At 41.2% G+C, this 22462-nt stretch overlaps 1 protein-coding gene across 14 annotated transcripts in view; it reads left to right on the top strand.

Moving 5' to 3' along the window:
• Positions 1–22462, top strand: part of BBS9 (Bardet-Biedl syndrome 9) — a 430545-nt gene that overhangs the window by 59854 nt on the left and 348229 nt on the right. For all 14 annotated transcript variants that reach the window (XR_008309815.1, XM_053261618.1, XM_053261616.1 and 11 more), the window contains one exon: positions 16349–16530. Coding sequence is in view for 13 of the 14 variants with exons in the window: in XM_053261618.1 (XP_053117593.1) it covers positions 16349–16530 (182 nt within the window). In the remaining variant the exon portion in view is untranslated. The remainder of the gene's footprint in view (positions 1–16348; positions 16531–22462) is intronic.

Below are 22462 nucleotides of genomic sequence, written 5' to 3'. Positions count from 1 at the left end.
ACTTTGTGTGAATGCATGCTCCAGCATGTGTAGTGCTCATAGCTGGATTGGGTTTAGGGTTGTGCACTGAACAGATTCTGGGGGTTCTGTTATAATTCAAGCCAAATTTGAACTGGACAGCTGGCCTGCAAGCTGGTTCAAGTCATTTGAACCATCAAGGGGGCACAGTCTCCAGGTCGCTGTGCAACCTTGCATCCACATTTGGGACTGGTGTGTTCTACACAAAGTTTACCCGTTGGCCATACACGTAGCAGGCATAGACAACATCCTTGCAGATGATCTGAGCAGGCAGATGACTGATGCCTTCAGCACCAGTGGGAATTACATTAAGACGTTCTATCATTTCTCTTTGAACCGTGGGGGACTCCCCAAGTGGATCTATTTGCTACAAGCCAAAAGAAAAAGTGCCAGTCGTACTGCTTGAGGGCTGTAGTGGGGAAGGGTGCTTAGTGACGCCTTTCAAATCCCTTATACAGACAATCTCTTCTACATGTTCGCACCCTTCCCACTCATCTCCAGGGTGGTCAGCAAGATATAACAACAACAACAACATTGAATTCTACTCCATGGTGGCCAAGGCAGCCCTGGTTTCCTCTTCTCCTTTCCCTCTCTTGGGGATCCCGCTGCTGCCTTCAGCACTGCCAAGATCTCCTCCACCAGAAATCAACAGCCAGATCCTCCATCACAGCCTGAGAAACTTGAACATGACAGCATGGAGGTTGACCTCTGAACAACATCCTCCTTTACGAACAGAAGGCCTCCAAAAGGAGAAATTATTTCTGCAGGTGGAAAAGATTATTTATGCCCGTTGTAAGGGTTTTGACCTTTCTAAAGCATTGCCTCTCCAAACCCTACTTTATTTAACTTCTATCAAAGAGTCTCTCTAGTTCCACCATCAAAGTTCATTTATTGGCATTATCTGCCATGCACCCAGGTTGGGACTCTGTTGGTCTTTTCTCACCCAGACTGTAAAAGTTCCTGAAGGGTCTCAACAACCTCCCCTACCCAGCCCCTGCTGCTTAAGGAACCTATACAACCATGGAGTCTATCCCTGGTCCTCTGTGTTCACTGAGGAACACTGTTGCCTCTACAGGGATTCCCAGATGTTGTTCACTACAACTCCCAGCATCCCTGACTGCAGTGCCTTTGGCTGGGCATTATGGGACTTGTAGTCAACAACATCTGGGAATTCCTGTTAGAGGAAACACTACTGAGGACCCCTTTGAGCCACTTCACTCCAACTCTCTAAAATTGCTCTCCTTAAGGTGGCTTTCCTTGTTGCTATCATGACCACTTGAAGAGTCAGTGAACTGGCTGCACTGTAGATAGATGTGTCCTACACCATCTTCTATCCTAACAAAGTGGTGATGTGAACTGACCCATCCTTCCTACCTAAGATTGTGTCAGAATTCCATATCAACCAAGATATCGCCTTACCCACTTTCTTTCCTAACCCTCAGACACCTCTTGAATGCTCACTTCACTCTCTAGATGTTTGGAGAGCTGTCCTTTATTTATCATGTACAAAGGACTTCAGACATACTCACAGACTTTTTGTTGCCTTTGAAGGCTTAACATGGGTAAGCCGGTGTCCTGGCAGAGGCTGTCAGAGTGGGTGGTTCAAGCTATCCTAGATGTTACAAGAAACAAGGAATCGCTCCACCCTCAAATGTTAAGGCTCATTCTATGAGGGCAGTGGCAACATCAGCTGCTCACCTCTCTGGCTTTAGTTTCTCAGACATCAGAAAAGCTACAATGTGGTCATCAGATCAGTCATTTATTCGTCACTATGTTCTTGACATCTGCTCTGCAGCTGAGGATGGTTTTGGGCGTTCTGTCCTTAATAAAATTCTTTAAATTCCCATCTCCTCTTATTTGGGAGCTAGCTAATCACCCAGTGTTGGGAATGATGCCTAGCCACCTCAAGGATAAGCAGGTAGCTCACCTGTAACTTTTGATCCTTTTGTGGCTAGGCATAATTCACAACACCCACCCAGCCTCCCTACTCATTTGAGATACTTACCCCTTTTGTTACATCCTGACGGAGCTTCAGTGGCACGTCGTTGGTCCAGGAACTGATGGGAAGAGGTACCTGCTGCTCAAAGTGACTGAGCACACTCCATGCATGGCAGGGCTTCAAGTGCCTCATGGAGCTTTCAAGTCCCTCCATGGAGGCTACTGTGCAGGCGCAGAGCCCAATGTTGGGAATGATGCATAGCCACCAAAGAATAAAATGTTACAGGTGAGCAACCTGCTTTTCTACTTTTTCACCTCCCCCTAGCTCACTGCAGACAGTACACTCAGTGAGCCACCAAGCTCAGCTTGCACCTGTTTCAGGTAGGTGCCCTGAAAAGTCTCTCTTTAGTTAACAAACTAGTTTATTTTAATTGTTATAGCAACTGTCTCAGTATGCATGCCAGTTGTTGCTGCAACCAATTAGTAACACATACATTTATTAGAAAGCTGAAAATGTAATTTAAATTGATCCACCCATCCATGACTAAACTTTAGGAAATAATGATATTTGGAAACAAACGATCATATACACTTTATTGTTAAAATATCAGTTGGAGGAAATTAATCTAAAGAACTTCAGGATTGTTTCACATGCAGCAAAATGCATGCTTGCACTTCAAGTGCATATAACCTTTTAAAACCCACTTTCCAATAGGCTTGTGAGATCACCCTACATTTCGTTTGTGCGTCCGTGCGTGTGTGCCCTATCAATTTTGCAATGCCTTGACCAATATGAACCAAATTGAGTACAGTTGCAGGGACACCTCAATGGTATAGTTTGTGATGATGTCATCCACCCCAATCCACGATGGCAGATGCGTGAACCTGTGAGGCACAACTGGGTTAACTTGTGAACTGCCTAACTGATTTGAACCACATTTATTACAGGTATAGGGACACATAGGGGCAGCTGAAGGGTGTAGTTTATGATGTTATTCACCCTGATTCAAGTTGGCAGATGCATGAACATTTGAGACACCAGTGAAAACCAATTTGGACCAGTTTTTGTACAGTTGTAAAGACATCTCAAATGCATAGTTAGTAGTGCCATCCACCCCAGTTCAAGATGGCGGATGCATGCACGTCTGAGGTGCAAGTGGGCTAACTTGTGAACTGCCTAACCAATTTGGACCAGATTTAGTCCATTTGTAGGAATAGTAAAAGGAAAGTGGGCAGATTAGTTTTTACTAGAACAACTTGTTGAAATTTCACAAATGTTATAGGGATAAGAGAGACCCTATGTTCAAATAACTTCTGAACCAAGAGCTACAAAATTATCTTCTATGTATGCCAAGGTAGAGGAAAGAAGTACATAATTGCAAGACTCACTTTGTCTGTCCATGGTGTTGGGGTTCTGTTCAAATTGGCCCTGAGAGAAATAAAGATTGAGGAATAGATCATCTCAGCAGTTATGTAGGGTAAATATTGGTAATGAAAATATCTGCAAATAAGTGGCTCAGTTCAGAAATGTTAGCAAACCATGGTTTGACTATACAGAACACGCTGTGAGCTCATGCAGTTCCTCTTCTCCCTTGTGTACGCTACCATAATTTCATTTCCTGGTTTGTCACAATGCCCAAATCAGGCAAACTAAAGTTACTGCCAATTGTACAGTAACTCCAAATGATAATCAGAAATTAACTTCAAATAAAGTTTTCTGATTTGGAGGCAAGCTGGTTAGCAGTACAGCAGGACCTTGTTAATTGTGGTTTTGCATATCCTCAGTTGGGCGATAGACCTGCAAATACTGAGGTTCTCCTGTAATTAAAATGCGCCCAATTTTGACATCACAGCAACCTATGATTATAATGAACCAGAAATCAGTATCTACTAGGGATGTGCTTGAAATGCAATTCAGAAGCCGAATTGTGGCACAACCCCTTTAAAATAGAGGGCTTATCCAACCCCTTTAATGTGGAGGAGAGCAGGTCCATCCCTGCTCCTCATCCACTCACAACCATTACCCATACAGGCATTGTTCCCACATGTGCATCCACATGTGCCGGTGGCATTCTCCCACAGCTGCCCCATGCTGTGCTGGCATGCACATGGCCTCCACGTGTGCCAGCACGGTTTGGGAACAGCTGGGGGAAAGCACTGCCAGTGCGTGGCGGTAGCTGGAGGGAATGCTGCTAGTATGGCAATGGTGGTGAGTGGAGGAGGAACAGGGATGGACCTGCTCTCCTCCACGTTAAAGGGGCTGGGTAATCCCTCAATTTTAAAGGGATTGTGCCGGGATCTGGCTCTTGAATTGCATTTTGGCATTTCACTATATCTACATTAAGCCAATGAATAACTGAATATTTATTGAGATGAATATTTGTACTGTGTCCTTTTAAAAGAAAGCAAAAGCAATATACCTTTTTTTTGCTGCAGACAGTACATTGTGGTTGATATGCCTAGCAAGGCCTGATTGAGAATGTGAGCTAGCATAACTAGAAAAAAATAAGTAAAAAGTCTAGTTGAATGTAAGTATAGGGTATTAAAATGGGAGTGAAATAATGGGTGGAGTTTATAAATGAAACCACTACACACACTTAGTTTTCTTTATCCAGATGGAGAAAAATACATTGGTTTTCATTCCAGAGCATCTGTTACTCTTTCTTGTAGGTGACATCACCATAACTGTTAAAGCATAACCATATAAAAATAGCAAAACTCTCCTATAAAAAAGGGAAAACTTAATACTTATTGCAGAATTTTATAGAAAAAAGATGGCAGGATTCAAAGTTTCCTTTTTGCAACACTGTTGGTTTAACAGAAGTTTTGCCAGTTATGGCACACAGTAAGAACTGAATGACTATATACATTTGATGTTTTTTGAGAATACTCAGCATAACAGAATGTGAGAAGTTTAAACCCATTAATTGTTTTTACAATTTCAATCCAAATATAATTCCACATTAGAGAGATGTTAGAGAATGGATTGCATTATATTTAAGTCATACTACTCCTCAGCTACATTAGTTTAAAGATAGTCATGTTCATACAAAATACTGTATTTTTAAAATTCCTGATTAAGACTCCTGATTGCTGTTTCTTAGAAAAGTTTATCTATAAAATTACATCTCTGCATAGTGAAGAATAATATGGAAAACAGAGCAATCTATGCTTATTTTTTTCTATTTATTTTCTTTTTAAAAAAAAGACATGGTTGATAATGCAAAGTAACTACAATGCCCACTGCGTAACTCTTTTCTTCAGAGACTCCCCTCCCAATAAGTTGTGTTCAAAAGAAATAGAATATCTCGCTTCTTCAAACAATTTTTGAATTCAGTCTTGTTAAAAACATTAGTTAGTTTTACCAACTGTTTTGAAATTTCCAAATGCTTACACTCTTTGCAAATAATGTGTTTTTCCTGACCTACCTGTTGCTACCTTCCCCTCTCCACTTTTAATGGTGAGGGTTATGAATAATAAACTTGCACTGCTGGTAGCTGAACATGTTGTATTATAACTTCTGCAACTGATCATAGTTTTTGCCATGTCCCGCAAAATGATTTCTAGTCACTGAGATAAAGTGGGGTGGGGGTAGAAACACCAAGTTCTTAAAAATCTGTACTTTCTAGTTTAACACATTATGTTGTATTGATGGTTATGAACTACATTGTGATCTTTCACTAGTTCAGGCAGTGCTGTAGATGGGGCAGAGTGTGGCATCTGTAGCCCCATCTATACTTCAGCTTTTCCAGGCCAAAAAATCTATTGCTCTTTTTTGTCACACAGAGCTATAATGTGGGAGTGGGACTTCAGAGCACACTGCACCTTGGCGAGGTTCCCATAGGAAAGAGAAATTATCTGATGGAGGGAGGAAAAAGGTGGAGGAGTTGCAGGAAAGTAGCAACCCTACTATGAAAGCAGTGGGCAACTGGTTTCTCCCACTGACTGGCCTGGGAGGTGGATGGCAAGGGCCTTCTTGTAAGTAATACAAAAGAACCAGCAAACAGACACTGCTGGAGACTTGTATATAAAAGGGAAATGATGATAAGGAAAGAGCTCCATGACACCCAGTGGTCAAAGAGAGAAACAGAAGTGTTGGAGAAGAAGAAACTGGGCGACAGTAATACCTTCTCCTTCAACTAAGGCCAATGGGGTTGAGGGTTGCCACATTTCAATTTTTCACAATGGGAAATGACTGACTGTGTTGGCAAACTGTCAAAAGAATAGCTGTTTACTGAGGTAAGTGAAGGTGACAATTGCCATATCTGATTACCTTTGACTTTCTGACTCAGTCTGCAGCTGGATGGGCTTGAAACTATCATCTAATGCACAATCCTGAAAAACAAGCACTGTTTCTGCCTGGCTGCTGAATTCCTAATTCAGTATTTGAATCCACTATTACTTTGATGGGAACTAGAATAATGTGTTTGCCCTTCATATTTTATTTTTATTTATTTATTTATTTATTTATTTATTTATTTATTACATTCTATATCCTGTTCTTCCCCCAAGGAGCCCAGAGCGGTGTATTACATACTTAGGTTTCTCCTCACAACAACCTTGTGAAGTAGGTTAGGCTGAGAGAAAAGTGACTGGCCCAGAGTCACCCAGCTAGTATCATGGCTGCATGGGGATTTGAACTTGAGTCTCCCCGGTCCTAGTCCAGGTTTCCACCTCTTGTTTGTCTCAAGCCTTTGCAAAAGGAGAAAATTTATATAAATAAATAAATATAGGGGCATATTTTGGGAAGGTTTTCCCAAAGCAAATAGCAAATAGAGTTTGTTTTGATATCCTGCTGTTGTGCCATACAACAGGTATCCATGGTGTTGTAAGATAATAATACTGGAAACACATGATAGTTTCTGTGTATTCTTTATAACACAGTAAACATCCAGACTATGTTAGTCATTACTAACATAGTCTGGATGTTTATTGTGTTATAAAGTAGTCATTACTAACATAGTCTGGGTGTTTACTGAGTCCCTTTGAAATTAATGGGGCTTAGTTATGACTAAATAACTTGTCTCATTAATTTCAGTGGCAGTTAGTTATGACTAACTAGACCAGATATTGTCCTCATTTCCCCCCTGAAGTAGCCATGGTTACTGATAATGGGGCGATGATTATGGAAAATGTCTAGATGTAACTTCTGCTGAGTTGTGACTCTTCATCTACTCCTCTTCAAATGTTTAATTACTATAGAGGAAAAATTATTCCCCCCCCCCATCTAGGAAACCACTACATAGCAACCAGGGGCACTTTTAATGATAATAACAATAATATTATTAGTATTACTATTAGTAGCTGGGTCAGGTGCAGAGCATCTATGCCTCTAGTTCTCTCCTATTTCTTTTTTTGTTGTTGCTGCCGCCAGGCTATCATTCCTTCTGTCTGGCAGGCGGTCTGAAGAGGGAGTGTGCCGCCCTCTTCTCTGGCCACCAGCTGATGCCTTCTCCACCTGGCGGCCGAGCCATCCTTCCTTTTGGCTGGCAAATGGACTTGAGAGCAAGGCTGTGCTGCCCTCTCTGCTGGCCACCACAGTAGTTTTCTGGCCAGCTGCCACCCCACCCTCCCGTCTCCACTGTTTCTTTCTCTGCCTGGTGGCAGCCGGCTACCAACATTACTACTGTATCTGGATCGTGATCCGTTGTGATCATAAGAATTGGGTTCTGCGCCTGCGCAGGGACCTTGCAGGCTGATTGAGAAGCTCCTCATGACACCTCGCCCCACCTGCAAGTGCAGTGCTGAGTTTGTTAAGAGTGGTGGTTGGGGTGTCCATTTTCCAGTTTCTCGCGAGAACTGCCACACATGGGATTAGTCATGGGTACACCTTAGATAAATAGATATACAGAAGATATCTGTTTGCATGGTGCTTTACAAAGAATTAGATTGATATGTTTCTTGGGTTGGAGGGGGGGAAGAATCTTTACCTAGGCAGTTGGGTAATCTACAGTGTCTGACTTTTCCTGGTGGTAAGTGGGGGTTTATGAAGGCTCTTGGAAGAGGATTATAAAGGAAAATGCCAACTCCCTGGACCGTCTGCTTTGCATATTTTACTATCTTAAAGCAGCAAGTATGGAAAAATGAGGTAGTTCAAAATTGTTCTAAATGTAGAAATATATTTAGACTACATTTTAGGCATCTGCTTCTAATTTAAGAACTCTTCTCTTCTCTGAGAGCCACTAATTAAATTTTGTAATAAGGCTTGATATCACTTTCCTGACCTGGAAAGTGGAGTCCATGAAGGACTTCTTCCAAGCAGCACCCATTAATGTCTGTGGGTTTTTCATAGGAGGACTACTTTGGATTGCACCCCCTGGTTAAATTGTTCGGTGATTTAAGAATTAATGGAAAGTATTACAAATCATGTGTAGGAGTACTGTAGTTCTAGAATTTCATCATGTGTAGACAATCAAGCTATAACTCTGACCTTGTAAAAGGGTTTTGACACGCATTTAATTTAACCCAGCAGGCACTGCATAAGTACAAATTAAGATTCTTGGCTTTCTTTTGCTTTAGTCAACATGATGAAAACATTTTATTATATATTATGATGATGGCAACTAGTGCTTCAGTCTTATGTGAACTTACCTAGGAAGACGCCCCATTGAGCATAGTGGACAGTTACATCTGAGGAAGCATGCTTAGGATTGCACTGTAAAAGTTGCTGACCTGGTCTTGGGAAGTCTTGTTGAACTAATGGGTGTTTTTAAAATAAATAAATAAAGAAAGAAATCATGTTAATTTTAAATTTTTTTAAAATGTTGATTGTCTATCCTTCCATCCATTGGATGTGGACTTCAGGTACTTAAAACAAACAAACGGAACATGGATGATACTGATGAGACAGTGAGGCCAACCTTCTTGGTGTGGTTGGGACCAACTGCTGTTTGACTCGTTCCATCCAGAATTGTCTCCATCAGTGTCCATTCCACTTGATTATTATAACAGTTATGTAACTGTATTTAGGAATTCATGTTTGAATTTGCTTGTTTTCCTCTTTGCTTTCCACTCCTTTCCCCCATTTGTCTTATGTCTATTAGATTGTATACCATCAATTCAAATTAGAAACCATGTTCAGTTCACTGGCAGATAGTAGAAACAATTTTTCTAAGAAACTACCAGCTTGTCTCCTGATGAAGAGCAAAATGCACTGGGACCATTATTTGATCTTATTCAATAAATTTGTCTCTTGCATCTGTTGGATTCTATTGCTGCTCTTTTGGTTTGTCATGTTGCTGTCTTAATTTTGTCTCCTTTTAAAGAACTGTATACTATCTTGAGAGCATTGACAGAAATGTAGTAAATAAATAGTAATAGAACATAACATATTTTCTTTGGTAGGATGAGATTAACCCCTGCTTGTAAAGAGAGAACCTGGCTGACCATAGCCATATGAACATTATGTGAGATCTGTGTTTGGATCGCCTGACTTTGTAAAAACTGAAATGTTGTCTGGTTTCAGCTGCAATTTGCTCACAACATCAGCTGTAAGAAGAAATTGTAAGAAGAAATTGTAAGAAGAAATTTCCCCCTTCTCTCTTTTCATAATCCTCCCACCCATTGCTTTTGCCCCACAGGGAGAAAAACAGTAGTTTTGGTAAGAAGTGGGATTTTGACTGGGAAAATGATGTGGAAGAAAAGGTTAAACAGCCCCATTTGCAGCTCCCTTGCTGCTGCGAGCAAATTGGTGGCCTACAGCAGCTGCATTTCAGTTAAAATAAGAAGAAAAGACAAGTTGGGAGATTCGATCATATGAGTAGCTGTAGTATGTGGTTATTTTATTATTTTATTAGATTTGTATTCTAATCTTCTAATGGGTCTCAAAGCGCTGTACCACAGAATCATAAAACCAGATCAGCAGCCATAATACAAAATACCAAAGGTATAAAGCAGTAAATAAACAACTTAGATCACATTCAGTAGAGAAATGCCTGTTTGATCAAGAAAGTTGTGATCAGATTGTGAAAGACAGTCAGTGAGTGGCCACGCAAATATCCAGAGGAAGGGAGTTCTAGGTTCCACTACTGAAAATGCCCTTTCCTATGTGATCGTTATCTGGACTTCCAAGAGAGGCAGAAACCCTGCTGAAGATCTTAACATCTGAGAGTATTCATGTACAGGGAGGTAATCTTGGTCCATAATATAACTATAAGCAAAGATGCTAGTCAGATGGCAAAAAGGAGGCAACAAGAAACAAAATGTGGTAGAGCATACCTTAAATGAGCTCTTTTGATTGTTGCTATGGTCTTCATTTTGGGAACCTTGTATGCCTTTTTAATCTATTAATATTGCTTATTGTTAACAATAAGCACAATTCCGAGCATTTCCTGTAGATTTGAAATATATTTAATAAAAACAAGATGTGTATGAACTACATTTTGCAAGCGAAAAGCATTTGCCTTTACTTGAAAATACAGCATGGTTCCTGGAGAGGTTTATGATGTAGTTGTGCCATCCCCCCGCATCCCCAACACACACACACACACACACACACACACACACACCGGAAGAATAGTTCAGAATTGATCAAGCAGTGATTGTTGATCAAGGGCAAAATCATTCAGATGCCCCCAATTTTTGACTAACTCTGGGATGATGGAGAGAATTTTGTATGTGGATGGCATTAAGTTGGCCTAGGAATAATGTTGTCACAAAACTGATCTCTTACAAACTCATGCAGAAATTTTGCTGGAAGTCATAATAGTTTTGGTGTGGCTTGAGGAAAGCTGGTGGATTTGACCCAGGATTACTGGCATAATGTCTGGGGAAGAAATCTGCCAAAAACATCATGGACTAATTTAACAGTACTATATTATGAAAGAGGGGAGAGAGAAAGAGAGAGAGAGATCTTTCACAATTTCTTTTAATACAGTAAAATATACATCTTTTACCTTTAAAGAATTAAATCCTACATTCTTGGCCCCTACTTGGTTATTTAAATCTTTTAAAATTTATTACCATACCTGTGTTAGCAATTGTATGCAGTTATATTCTGTGGCTATCAACTTACAGAAAAATTGGTTGAGAAGAATACAATCTTTCTGATGGTGTAATGGTGTCTTAAATCACAAGTGATTTAGTTTATGAACTACTTCCATGGTAGTCAATTCATAAACCAGGTGATGAAGATAAGCTCAGAATCTTCATCATGAATGCAGTAATCGGAAAAGCTTCAAAAATCACAGGTCTAGTTAGTCTGATTATTTCCATACTTATAAAAAAAAACATGTTTACTGTGAGGCAGAAAAGTTTTTTAAAGTATAAAAATAGAAATTGGTGAAGAAATCATTTGTGGTTTTTCTTTTTAACTAGGCAACCACATAATGTATGGATCCATAGCTTTATTAATCCATCTGGATTAATGGATTTATTAACCCATCTGGAATGATGGATTAATAAAGCTATGGATCCATACATTATGTGGTTGCCTAGTTAAAAAGGAAAACCACAAATGATTTCTTCACCAATTTCTATTTTTATATTTAAAAAAACTTTTCTGCCTCACAGTAAACATGTTTTTTTTAATAAGTATGGAAATAATCAGACTAACTAGACCTGTGATTTTTGAAGCTTTTCCGATTACTGCATTCATGATAAAGATTCTGAGCTTATCTTCATCACCTGGTTTATGAATTGATGTTTTATTGGATGACTGAAAGTATGCAAAGCATTTTGATTTGTTAAAACATGTTGTGAACAATTTTGTTCTGCAAAAAAGACACACAAAAGCATATGGTATTATATTTGTCCAAAATCCAGTAAAAGATAGATTTTTGAATTACTACGATACATGTGGAGGGCTTACTTCAGGCATAGACAACTCAAATGATCTGGTGGGCCGAAACCGGCTGTAACTTGGCTCATGGGGGCCGAGGTCAATTTTTAGGTTGCTGATTATTAAAGTAACATTTAATATCAATCAATTACTTAAATCAAATTGAAATTAAATTAATTAAAATAATTTGATCAAAATTTAACTTTTGAAGCTCTGGCCGGCCAAGATTAATTTAAATTAATATAAAATAAATTGAATTAAAATTCATTCTAATAAAATAAATACAATACAATCTGTACAAAATACATTAAAAATGCATTGTTCTTCCTTTCCACCTCTGCCAAATCATCACACGTAAGGAAAAAAATTAGAGAAGTTTTTCTCATAATTTTCGATAAGAAGATTACACTTTGATCAGAAGGGAGAGGGGGAAAGAAAGAGGGAAAAGATGATGAGTCTTGGCTTGAGAAAGAGGGAAAGGATGGGGCAGGAGGCTTGGAGAGAGAGAGAGAGAGAGGGAGAGATCTCATGCGATGATTTTCCCACTGCACAGGTGCGCCTTGCAGTTGGGAAGGCGCGGGGCCAAACGGCAGGCTCCACATTGCTCCGGGAGCCGCTGCTGCCCTGCCGGGTGGGAGAGAGAGAAAGACTACTCCTGGCTCACCCCCCGGCAGCCATCCCTCAGCCATGCGGTGGCAGAAATTTAAAGAAAATTTAAAAAAATAAATACACGGAGGCTTGGGACAGGAGGGAGGCGGGGGGACAAGCGGAATGGTTCCATGGGCCAAGAAAAAAGGCCTTGCGGGCCGCATGTTGTGCAGGCCTGACTTACTTGAACAATAAAGGTATTATACACACGAGAATAATTTGTTTCAAGTGAGTTTCTTCAGTATAAAACTTCTTCTAGTTTTACATTTATTAGACTATTTTTGTTATAGTTTAAAAATATTCTACTTTAAAAAGTGGTGATTGAAATTGCATGCTGTTTGAAATGTGTTAGAGTAATAGCGTTTGCAGAGGTACAGTACAAATGCAGTGGCTGCAGGAAAATGTCTATAAACTTTATTTTAAAAACCGCTCACAACTGCAGTCCTCAAACAAGTTGTACTGGAGCAGTACCATTGACTTGGGTGATAGTGTTCTGGGGTGAGTCATTTGAGAATTGTAGCTCTCAACTTGGCTTAAGGTTTGAGAAACTAAAACCGTCTGGGTGTCAGGTGTTCCATGTGATAAACTAGTACATCATAATTCAGTTGCTAACTCCTTTTTTTATGAATGTATGGAAAAACTAACAGGAGGGAAATCTTTAAAGTTTTAATGGAGTTCTGTACACTTAATTTTGAAACAGGAAACACCATAGATTTTAGGATCCAGAGGACACACTAATTCTTTACCTCCAATCCTGTATACTGTTACACGGCTGAGATCCCACCACCATTATAGAATTTAAGCAGCCTAACTGTGCACAGGATGGCAGTGTATATACCTAACAAGAGCAAAGGCAGAATCATTGCATTTTTACATCCCTTTACTAAACATACTATGTTTTTTGAAACCAACTGTAAAGGAGTTATTGGCAAAATGATGTCTGAAAATAAGAAAACTAAGGCTCCTCAATGGGCTTTTCAGTTTGTATAAAGTATTCATAGACATATTTCCCTATCTTAAGACTTGCTGTGTGGAAAAAACATATACATAGTATGTGTCCATAGAGCAAGGGATGACTATTGCTCCACAGTGGCCAGGTTTTGGGGTAGCCACCAAGGCTTGCCCTCAGCCAGGTTGCCCCCTTGCCCCTTGAGCTGGGAGCTCAAGGCACACCCCTCTCCACTCCAGCCAGCGTTTCAATGAGGGATGCTTTTCTGGGGATGGATGCTTTCCTTGGCATTGGCCCTTCCCCTGCATCTGACGTCAGATGCAAGGGGAAGGGCCAGTGCTAAGAACGGGTCCATCAGCCCTAGCAGAGTTTCCAGTTAAAGGAGCTCCCTTTCAGAGATTCCACAAACCATTGACAAGGGAAATGAAGCTCTGCTGGTGCTGACAGCCCCGCTTGCAAATCATGCTTTGGGGAGGGATGAAGGGACGTGCTCAAAGGAGTTTCTTATTCTAGGTTCGTGATATGGTGCGGAGCAGACAGAGCCCAGGATGAGAGGGAGAGGCCCATGGAGGTGGGCCAGGCGCACAGTCTCTGCTCTTCGGGCTGCCCTGCTCTGCTGTGAGGTGGGTTTGAGGGACTTGTGTGGCCATGGCAACCTTCCCAACAGAGGCAAAGAGCCACTGGGAAGGACCCCAGAGCCTGGAGCCTGGCTAACTTCTGCACATTTTCAGAGGAGTCCTTGTTCCAGATTCAGGATGTGGTGTGGAGCAGCCACAGCCTGGGCTGGGAGGGAGAGACCAGTGGAGGCGGGCCAGGCACACATTCTCCGCCCACCGGGTCACTCTGTCCCACTGGGCAGGGGTTAAAGCACACGTGCGGCCATGATAACTTTCCAAACAGAGACAAAGAGCCACTGGGAAGGACTGCGGATGGAGCCTGGCTCACCCATGCTCGCCTTACTGCCACCACAGTAGCCTACGCTTCACTCCCAGGTAGATGCCGCCAAGGATGCCCGCCTGGTCCCTCAGCCAGTATCTGTTTGCAGCTGAGGAAAAGCGGGGGGAAGGTCCCCCAAGCACTGTGCTCCTCACAGTGTGCAGAGTTGCCTTTCTCCCCGCTTCTTTGCACTCATGTCAAGAAGGATATAGCAGGCTCAGCATAGGCCCTGCCCCCGTGAGTCTGACGTCAGATGCAGGGGGTGTCCTATGGGGTTTGGGGGAAAGGTTAAAATTTGTTTAAAATCACCTGCTTGCCCATTGCTTTTGTGGGCTCGGTGGTAGGTAGGACCCGTCATGCCCTACCATCCAGCCCACTTTGGTGTCCCTAAGAGCTACCCTTGGGGAACAATGGGCTGTTTCAAGGTTTCCCCCATTGTTCCCTATAGCCAAAACACTTGAAATGTTTTGGGTTTGTTCCATTGAAACAGTCAGTCGGTTTGAATGTTTTGATGGAATGTTTTGGCCATTTGCATTTCGTTTTGCGCTTGAAACGATATGCAAAATCTGTTTTGTGCACATCCCTGCCATGCAAATGCATATGTTAAAAGTCTGCCGTTTGCTGATTGTAGGGGCAAGCAGCTTTGAGAAAGAATTTTAATCAGAGAAGCACTGGGAGGAGGGGTGCTTAACCCTCTGCTTGCCCACCACGTTTCCATTTTAAATTCTCACCATCCAAGCCACTGTTCAGTGCTGCAGGGGTTGAGATGAGCATTAGGGGTCTGCATGTACTGAAATTTGCTGTTTGGTTTGAATTTGGACTGAATTTGAACTGAACTGCTGATCCGTGAACTGGTTCAGTCAAAATGACTACCCAGTCCGTTCTGTTCTACTGAACTGGTTTGGCGGTTCGAGGGGAATCCGTTGAGGATTCTCCTATACAAACAAAGGGGTGGAAAGATCCTTGAAAAGTCTTCTAAAAGGCAGCTTGTGGAGTGGCAAGAGGGCACCTTCTAAAATAGATTAAGTTTTTTACTGGTCTAGTTGCAGCGACCACTCCTCTGAGCCCCCCGGCGCAGCCCAAGCACATGGTGCTCCCTTCAGGTGGTGTGGCTCTGGCTTCCATGGATGCTGGAACCATGTCACCGCCACATGAGTGGGTCGCTGGAGGGAGCACCGTGTGCTTGGGCTGCGCCAGGGGGGCTTCAAGGAATGGTGGCCTCTACCACTGGGCCAGTGAAAACCTTAATCTACTTTTAAAGGTGCCCTCTCACTGCCCCCCCCCCGGCCGACCTTTAGAAGACTTCTCAAAGATTCCCCCATCCCTTTGCTTGTAAAGAGGAATCCTTACCGGATTCTGCTTTACAAGCATAGCTCCTCGATCTCAAATCTGTCCACCATAGACTGGGTTTGGTTTGGTTCATTCACGGACTCGACCACCTCTGGTCCAGTTCACAATCAAACTGTTGAACTGACACAGTTCGAGGTGAACCAGTTTGGTATCCAAAAGTTCTTGCACACCCATAATGAGCATATACCCATTCAAATCATATTAAGTCTGTGTTTGAAACAATCTACAGAAAACTACTAAACCATTTGCCTTGACTAACAATGAGTATGGTGGAGGACTGGCATTGGTATATATTGCTCATATAGTAAGTGTTTTGCTAATTTTCATTGCTCACACATCTGTTTTTAAAAATCTTGGAAGGAAAATTCTGTGTTAGAGCATTTAACAGTTGCTTAATTGTTTTTCTTATTAGTAACAACTTTTTGGTAACTCAAAATATGTGGCAATGTTATGCTTGATTTGTTTAGAAATGGGTTATCTTTTTCTTGCAGCTGGAAATACCTAATAGAAATGTACTTGTGGACTTTCCTTTGTACAGAAAATTTCTTGGAAATAATTAAATTTGAGAGTATTTTAAATAGAAGCATAACAGATATATTTATTCATTCAGTACATTTATATACCACCCCATACAAAAGAGTCTCTGGGTGGTTCACAATGCAAGATTTGTATTGATGTCTTATTCTGTTGCACTTGAATTATACTTGGCTCTCTCTTTTTTTGTTCTGCAGAGATTTGAAGGGTGTGATAGTCACACTGAATGATAATGGCTACTTACAATGCTCCTACCTTGGTACAGATCCTTCTTTGTTTCAGGCTCCTAAAGTTGAAGCTAGGGATATAAATTATGAAGAATATGATGCAGAAATGAATAAACTTCAGAGAATCATAAAAGAAGCCACAAAAACCAAAGGTATAGGTTTATTGTTATTAACACAATAGGAATTATTTCTGTCTTTACTATCAATTTAGAATTTGTTTATTTGTAATTATCCAAAAAAGTGCAAAATTTCTAACTCGTAGTTTGCAACAAATTCTGCCAATAATTCTCACTTAATGAACTTTACATATGGTTTCATTGTACTGACAAAATGGAGAAGAAACAACTTTATTATGAGTTGTCTTTCTCTTCCAGTTATGATTGTAACAGTAACACTGTACTGCTCAGATTAAATACAGTTTAACTATTATTGTTACATTAATGTTGTAATCTTTGAAAAGTGTATCTAATAAAAATAAAACATACAGATTACAATAAAAAGGAATTAAACATCCAACAGTAATACATTATAGTGTCAAATACCAATTGTATACACTTTTATCAACCTTATACATTGGTTTCTACATTCAGTAAAACGGCACCGCTATTTCATGTGTTCTCAGTACTCTGTCTTCCTTCTCAGAGTTCATTTCAATGAGTTTAGATATTTAGGCTACCTGCCATACTCTAGAAATCCTTTATTTTAGGTGATAACAGATTATGCTGCGTGGTTTTTTTTTTTGCTGCAGCAATTGTGGCAACTGTCAGTACATTTAAAATTACAGAATAAATGAGTAAAGACCTGTGAAAATTTGTCATGGTGCTGTACCTTGCCCCTGCATTTTTGTTGTGTTGCGTTATGTCCCAGTCCTAAATGTGATCATGATAGGGAAGGCAAAGAGGAGAAAACTCTTCTTCCTTTTATCCTTCCTCTCCAGCCTCCACTCAGGCTTCTTTATCTGGTCTAGCTAAGGCAGGGGTGCACATCTCAAATACTCTGATGGGCCGCAACCAACCATGACTTGGTTTCGGGGCCAAGGTAAATTTTTAGAGCATTAATTATTACATTAAATTAATTATTAAAAACATTAATGAAAGCAATTACTAGTTACCCACAACAGCCTTTCTTCCTCCTTGCCCCTCTTGTGCACTGTCAAAGTTTACGAAGGTTAATTTTTAAATGGGACTGATCCCTACTAGGGCTATGGGGCAAGGCAACATTTTGCATCTCACCTGATGCACCACAGTACCTTGGGCCATCCCTGGGGCCAGCAAAAAAAAAAAAAATCCCTGTGGGGCATATCTTGCCCCTGGGCCTTATGTTGTGCAGACCTGAGCTAAGGAGATTGGAAGCAGGAGTGTAAGGAAGCAGCCTTCTGCCTATTTATTACTTGCATGATCGATGCAGGTCCAAACTGGATGCACATCCATTATCTGAATGTAGATACTGCCTATAAGGACTGCTCTGATCTGGATCTGGATCAGTTGACCTCCATAACTATGGGTTCTGCATCTGTGTAGAACCATCCGGGTAGAGTTCATTAGCTCCTTGTGGTGCCGAGAACCACCCCCTGTGCGTGCAGAGCTTCCGTTGATATTGGCAGTTTTGTACCCTTTCCCTCAGTTTCTTTTTGACCACCAGAGCACTCACATCTCGGTAGCTGTGGCTCCTCAGAAAGTTACTTTTCTGTAAAGAAATAGAAATATTTTGTTACTATCATTGGTTTTGACCTTGGACTGCTTCATACCTATTCTTTGTTCACTGGGCTTCGGTTTTGTTGAATTTGTGCTTTCTGGATTGATGCAGACCATTTGACTACGCTATTGCAATTGGATGTCAGCAAGGTATTTTTCCTTCATTGAACAGACTAAGTTATTTTTTAAAAACCAGGGTTAATGGGCCCTAAAACAGTCAAAAAGACATTTAATAGATGCCCAAATTGCAGGAGGATGATTCCGTTGACGGACAGACACTCCCTATGCCTGCTTGTCTCTGGGAAGAATACAACCCCCTTAAGTGTAAAGTTTGCACCTCCTTCTCCCAGCAAACATCATAATAGGGCATTATGATTGAGAGCAGCGTTTGAGGACACCCTTAGATCGGAAACGCTGATGCCTCACTCCCCTTCTACATCACCGTTGGGATCAGCATTGATGTCGAGGGCTGTGTCACATTCGCAGTTGAAACCCTCAACATTGGAGGCTTCGACATTGATGGCAAGCCTATTCAAGGAGCCAGTGCCTTCATCTCGGAGCTCCAATGTCCGCAGTCAACATCAGAAGCGACAAGATGAGAGAAATGAGCCTCATCCTAAAAAGCATAAGGAGAAAGATGCTCATTCATTGTTGCCTGCCCTGGTGTCAGGCATGTCGACACGATCGGGGTTACAATGCAACCTTCAGTCATCATGATCACTGAGGCCTCGAACGCCACTCTTGGTGTTGGCGTCAGTACTGAAGTTCTGAAACTTTGACAACTCTCGATGTTGACGGTCACTACACAAGATTTTCCTTCAGTGTCATCGACTCGGCATCGGGCTACTTCCTTATTTCCAGCTCCAAATCTGCAGCAGTTGCTCTCCTCCTTGACATCAGGATAATTATTGGGCCCAGTCTCCAATAACGTTTGAGGAGGTGACAACACAGGCTGAAATGCATGCAAAACCTGTGAGATCCCTCAGAGTTTAAGCAATTATAGGTCTGTTTCCAACTTCCCATGGCTGGGCAAGGTAATCGAGAGGGTGGTGGCCTCTCAGCTCCAGACCATCTTGGAGGAAACTGATTATCTAGACCCATTTCAAACTGGTTTTCGGCTATGGGGTGGAGACTGCCTTGGCTACCTGATGAATGATCTCCAATTGGCAATTGACAGAGGAAGTGTGACTCTGTTGGTCCTTTTGGACCTCTCAGTGGCTTTCGATACTATCGACCATAGTATCCTTCTGGAACATCTAAGAGTGTTGGGGGTGGGAGGCACTGTTTTACAGTGGTTCCACTCCTGCCTCTTGGACAAATTCCAGATGGTGTTGATTGGAGACTGTTGCTCTTAGAAATCTGAGCTTAAGTATGTCATCCTTCAGGGCTCCATACTTTCTCAAATGCTTTTTAACATCTTATTTGTTTGTTATTTCTCTTTGTAAACCGCCCTTAGCCATTTTTGGAAGGGCGGTATAGAAATTGAATTATTATTATTATTATTATTATTATTATTATTATTATTATTATTATCTACATGAAACTGCTGGGAGAGATCATCGGGGATTTGGAGCTGGGTGTTATCAGTATGTTGATAACACCCAGATCTACTTCTCCATGTCAACCTCTTCAGGAGCTGGCATATATTCCATAAATGCCTGCCTGGAAGCAGTAATGGGCTGGATGCGGGAGAATAAACTGAATCCAGATAAGATGGAGGTACTTATTGTGCAGGGTCAGTACTCCAGAGATTATTTTGACCTACCTGTTCTAGATGGGGGTCACACTTCCCCAAAAGGAACAGGTTCACAGTCTGGACTTCTGGATCCACACCTCTCCTTGATTTCTCGGGTTGAGGGGGTGGCCAGAGGTGCTTCCTATCAGCTTCGGTTGATACGCTAGCTGCGCCTGTTTCTTGAGATCAATTACCTCAAAACAGTGGTACATTTGTTGGTAATTTCCAGACTTGACTTCTGTAATGCGATCTACGTGGGGCTGCCTTTGTACATAGTCAGTTAGTTCAGAATGTAGCAGCCAAGATGGTCTCTGGGTCATCTTGGAGAGACCAGATCACTCCCTTGCTAATGGAGCTACACTGGCTGCCAATAGGTGTCTGGGCAAAATACAAAGTGCTAGTTATAACTTACAAAGCCCTAAACAGCTTAGGCCCTGGGTATTTAAGGGAGCGTCTTCTTCATTATGAGCTCCATCACTCATTGAGGTCACTTGAGGAGGTCCGTCTCCAGTTACCACCAGCTCTTCTGGTGGCTACACAGAGATGGGCCTTCTCGGTTGCTGCCCCAAGATCGTGGAATAAGCTCCCTACTAAGATACGATCCTCCCCATCTCTGGCAATTTAAAAAAATATATATCTGAAAACCTATTTCTTCACGCTTTTTCAGCTTTTAAAAAAATTGTTGGCTTTAATTTTGTGGCTGATTTTAAATTGTTGAATTGTTTTAAATTTTTATATGTCTTTTAATTGTTTTATCTGGTGACCTCCCAGAGACTAAAGTTTGGGTGACATATAAGTTTGATAAATAAAATAAAATAATATAAAATTTGGATCCTGACACTGCTCGAAGTCTGCTTACTCTTCTGGAATCCAGCTGAAGCACACTATCTGCTTCCTCTTTTCATGGTTTCTTGAACCATTGCTTAGATGATGACACCTACACAGAAAAACCCATTTCTGTACCAAAGACCCTTAGTATGTCTCCTGCAAGGATTTTAAGTCTTCAAGGTCTGCAGAATGACCATTGACATCGCATACCTTAGCACATAGGCTACATTCAAGTGAACATACATCTGCATGGAAGTCCCCAAGAGACTACTCTATTGATCAAGGCTCTATTGTCACAAGGAGGCTGAGTGACTCCTGCCAACACCAGGCTGTTGAGTCCTCTGGTTTTCCGTATGACTACCAGGATAACAAAATGTGGAAAGCAGATAAATGTACTTTTGGAATTCTGATACCTGCTGCTGCACAAGTAACACCTCCACGTTCATTGCCTACTCAGCCATCTGCTCCAGTTCAGACGTTGGCTGCCCTACAGACCACTAATGTGCTGTCTGAACCTAGGAAGTCTACTGTTAGTTAAAGCTTTGCTGGAACCCAAACTCTGTGGCTTCAAACTATGCAGTCTCAACAGTCTTCTACACAAACTCCAACAACTTCTGCACCAACTCCAACCACTCATAAAGAACCCGGTGATTCCTCTGAAAATGATTATGATTCTGACTCGGTCAGTGGTGACTCTTATGTGTCTGAACATCCATCTGACCCAACTGCCTTGCTCCTTAAAGCTCCATTTATATCTCCAACTGAGGAGCTCCATTCCTACCATAAGCAGATTGAGGAAATGGAATCAGTATTGGGTCTAGATCCAATACTGGATCTAGAAAGCAACTGATTTACAGGACCCTATGTATGACTTCATGAAGTCCTTGGCTTCTTTACAGCCAGTATTTTAACTGATGCTGCCTGTAATTACAAAGGCTGCCCAATCGGCCTCGGCTGTTCTTCAGACGTCAACACCTATATCAAAATATCTGGAGAGCCTATATAGAATTCAGAAGAAAGACGATGAGTATTTGATTAAACATCCAGTACCTAACTCTATGAGCTATGCTTCCTCATCTAAATCTGGACGTAGACATACAACTCCAGCTGATAAAGAGGAACACGAGTTGTATGTTTTGGGTAGGAAGGAGTATTCGACAGCTTGTCTAGCTCTTGAAATAGCAAACAATACAGCATGCATGGCTAAGTATACGTGTTCGCTGTGTGATATACTTTTTCAGGACTAAGCAAACTTCACCTGAGGCTTTTAAACAGCATTTTGCCAAAACTGCAACTTTGACTCATCAGCAGTTAAGCAATGCTAAACATTTAGCTGAGACTGAGTCAAGAACTTTGGCAACTGCAATTACTATTATTATTTATTTATTTTCTTCAAAATATTTGTATACTGCCCAAAATGCAAGTCTCTGGGTAGTTTACAACAACAACAACAACAATAAAAGAACAAATAAAAAGGTTAAAACAATTTAAAATTTAAAAGGTTAAAACAATTTAAAATCAAACAATTGAGACATTATCTAATTTAAAGCCTGGATGAACAAATGTGTCTTGACTGCCTTTTAAAAAGTTGTAAGAGATAGGGAGGCTCTTATTTCAGAGCCTCCCCATTGGCATGCTTGGCTACGTTCAACATGCCTCCAACAAGATATGAAGGAGCAAATCGAATAAATATCCTGGTTTAAATGAAAGCCTGTCAGTATTTTTGGATGGAACTCTGGATCTAATCGAAGAACGACTTTGTCTTGGAAAAATTTAGTTTATGGTTATATATTAACACTCACAAAACAGTCAATTCACTAACTCCTA

Source organism: Hemicordylus capensis, chromosome 6 (genome assembly GCF_027244095.1).
Source record: "Hemicordylus capensis ecotype Gifberg chromosome 6, rHemCap1.1.pri, whole genome shotgun sequence".
Lineage (NCBI taxonomy): Eukaryota > Metazoa > Chordata > Lepidosauria > Squamata > Cordylidae > Hemicordylus > Hemicordylus capensis.
Note: the sequence above shows the minus strand (reverse complement) of the source record. Positions and strands in the feature narration are given on the sequence as shown.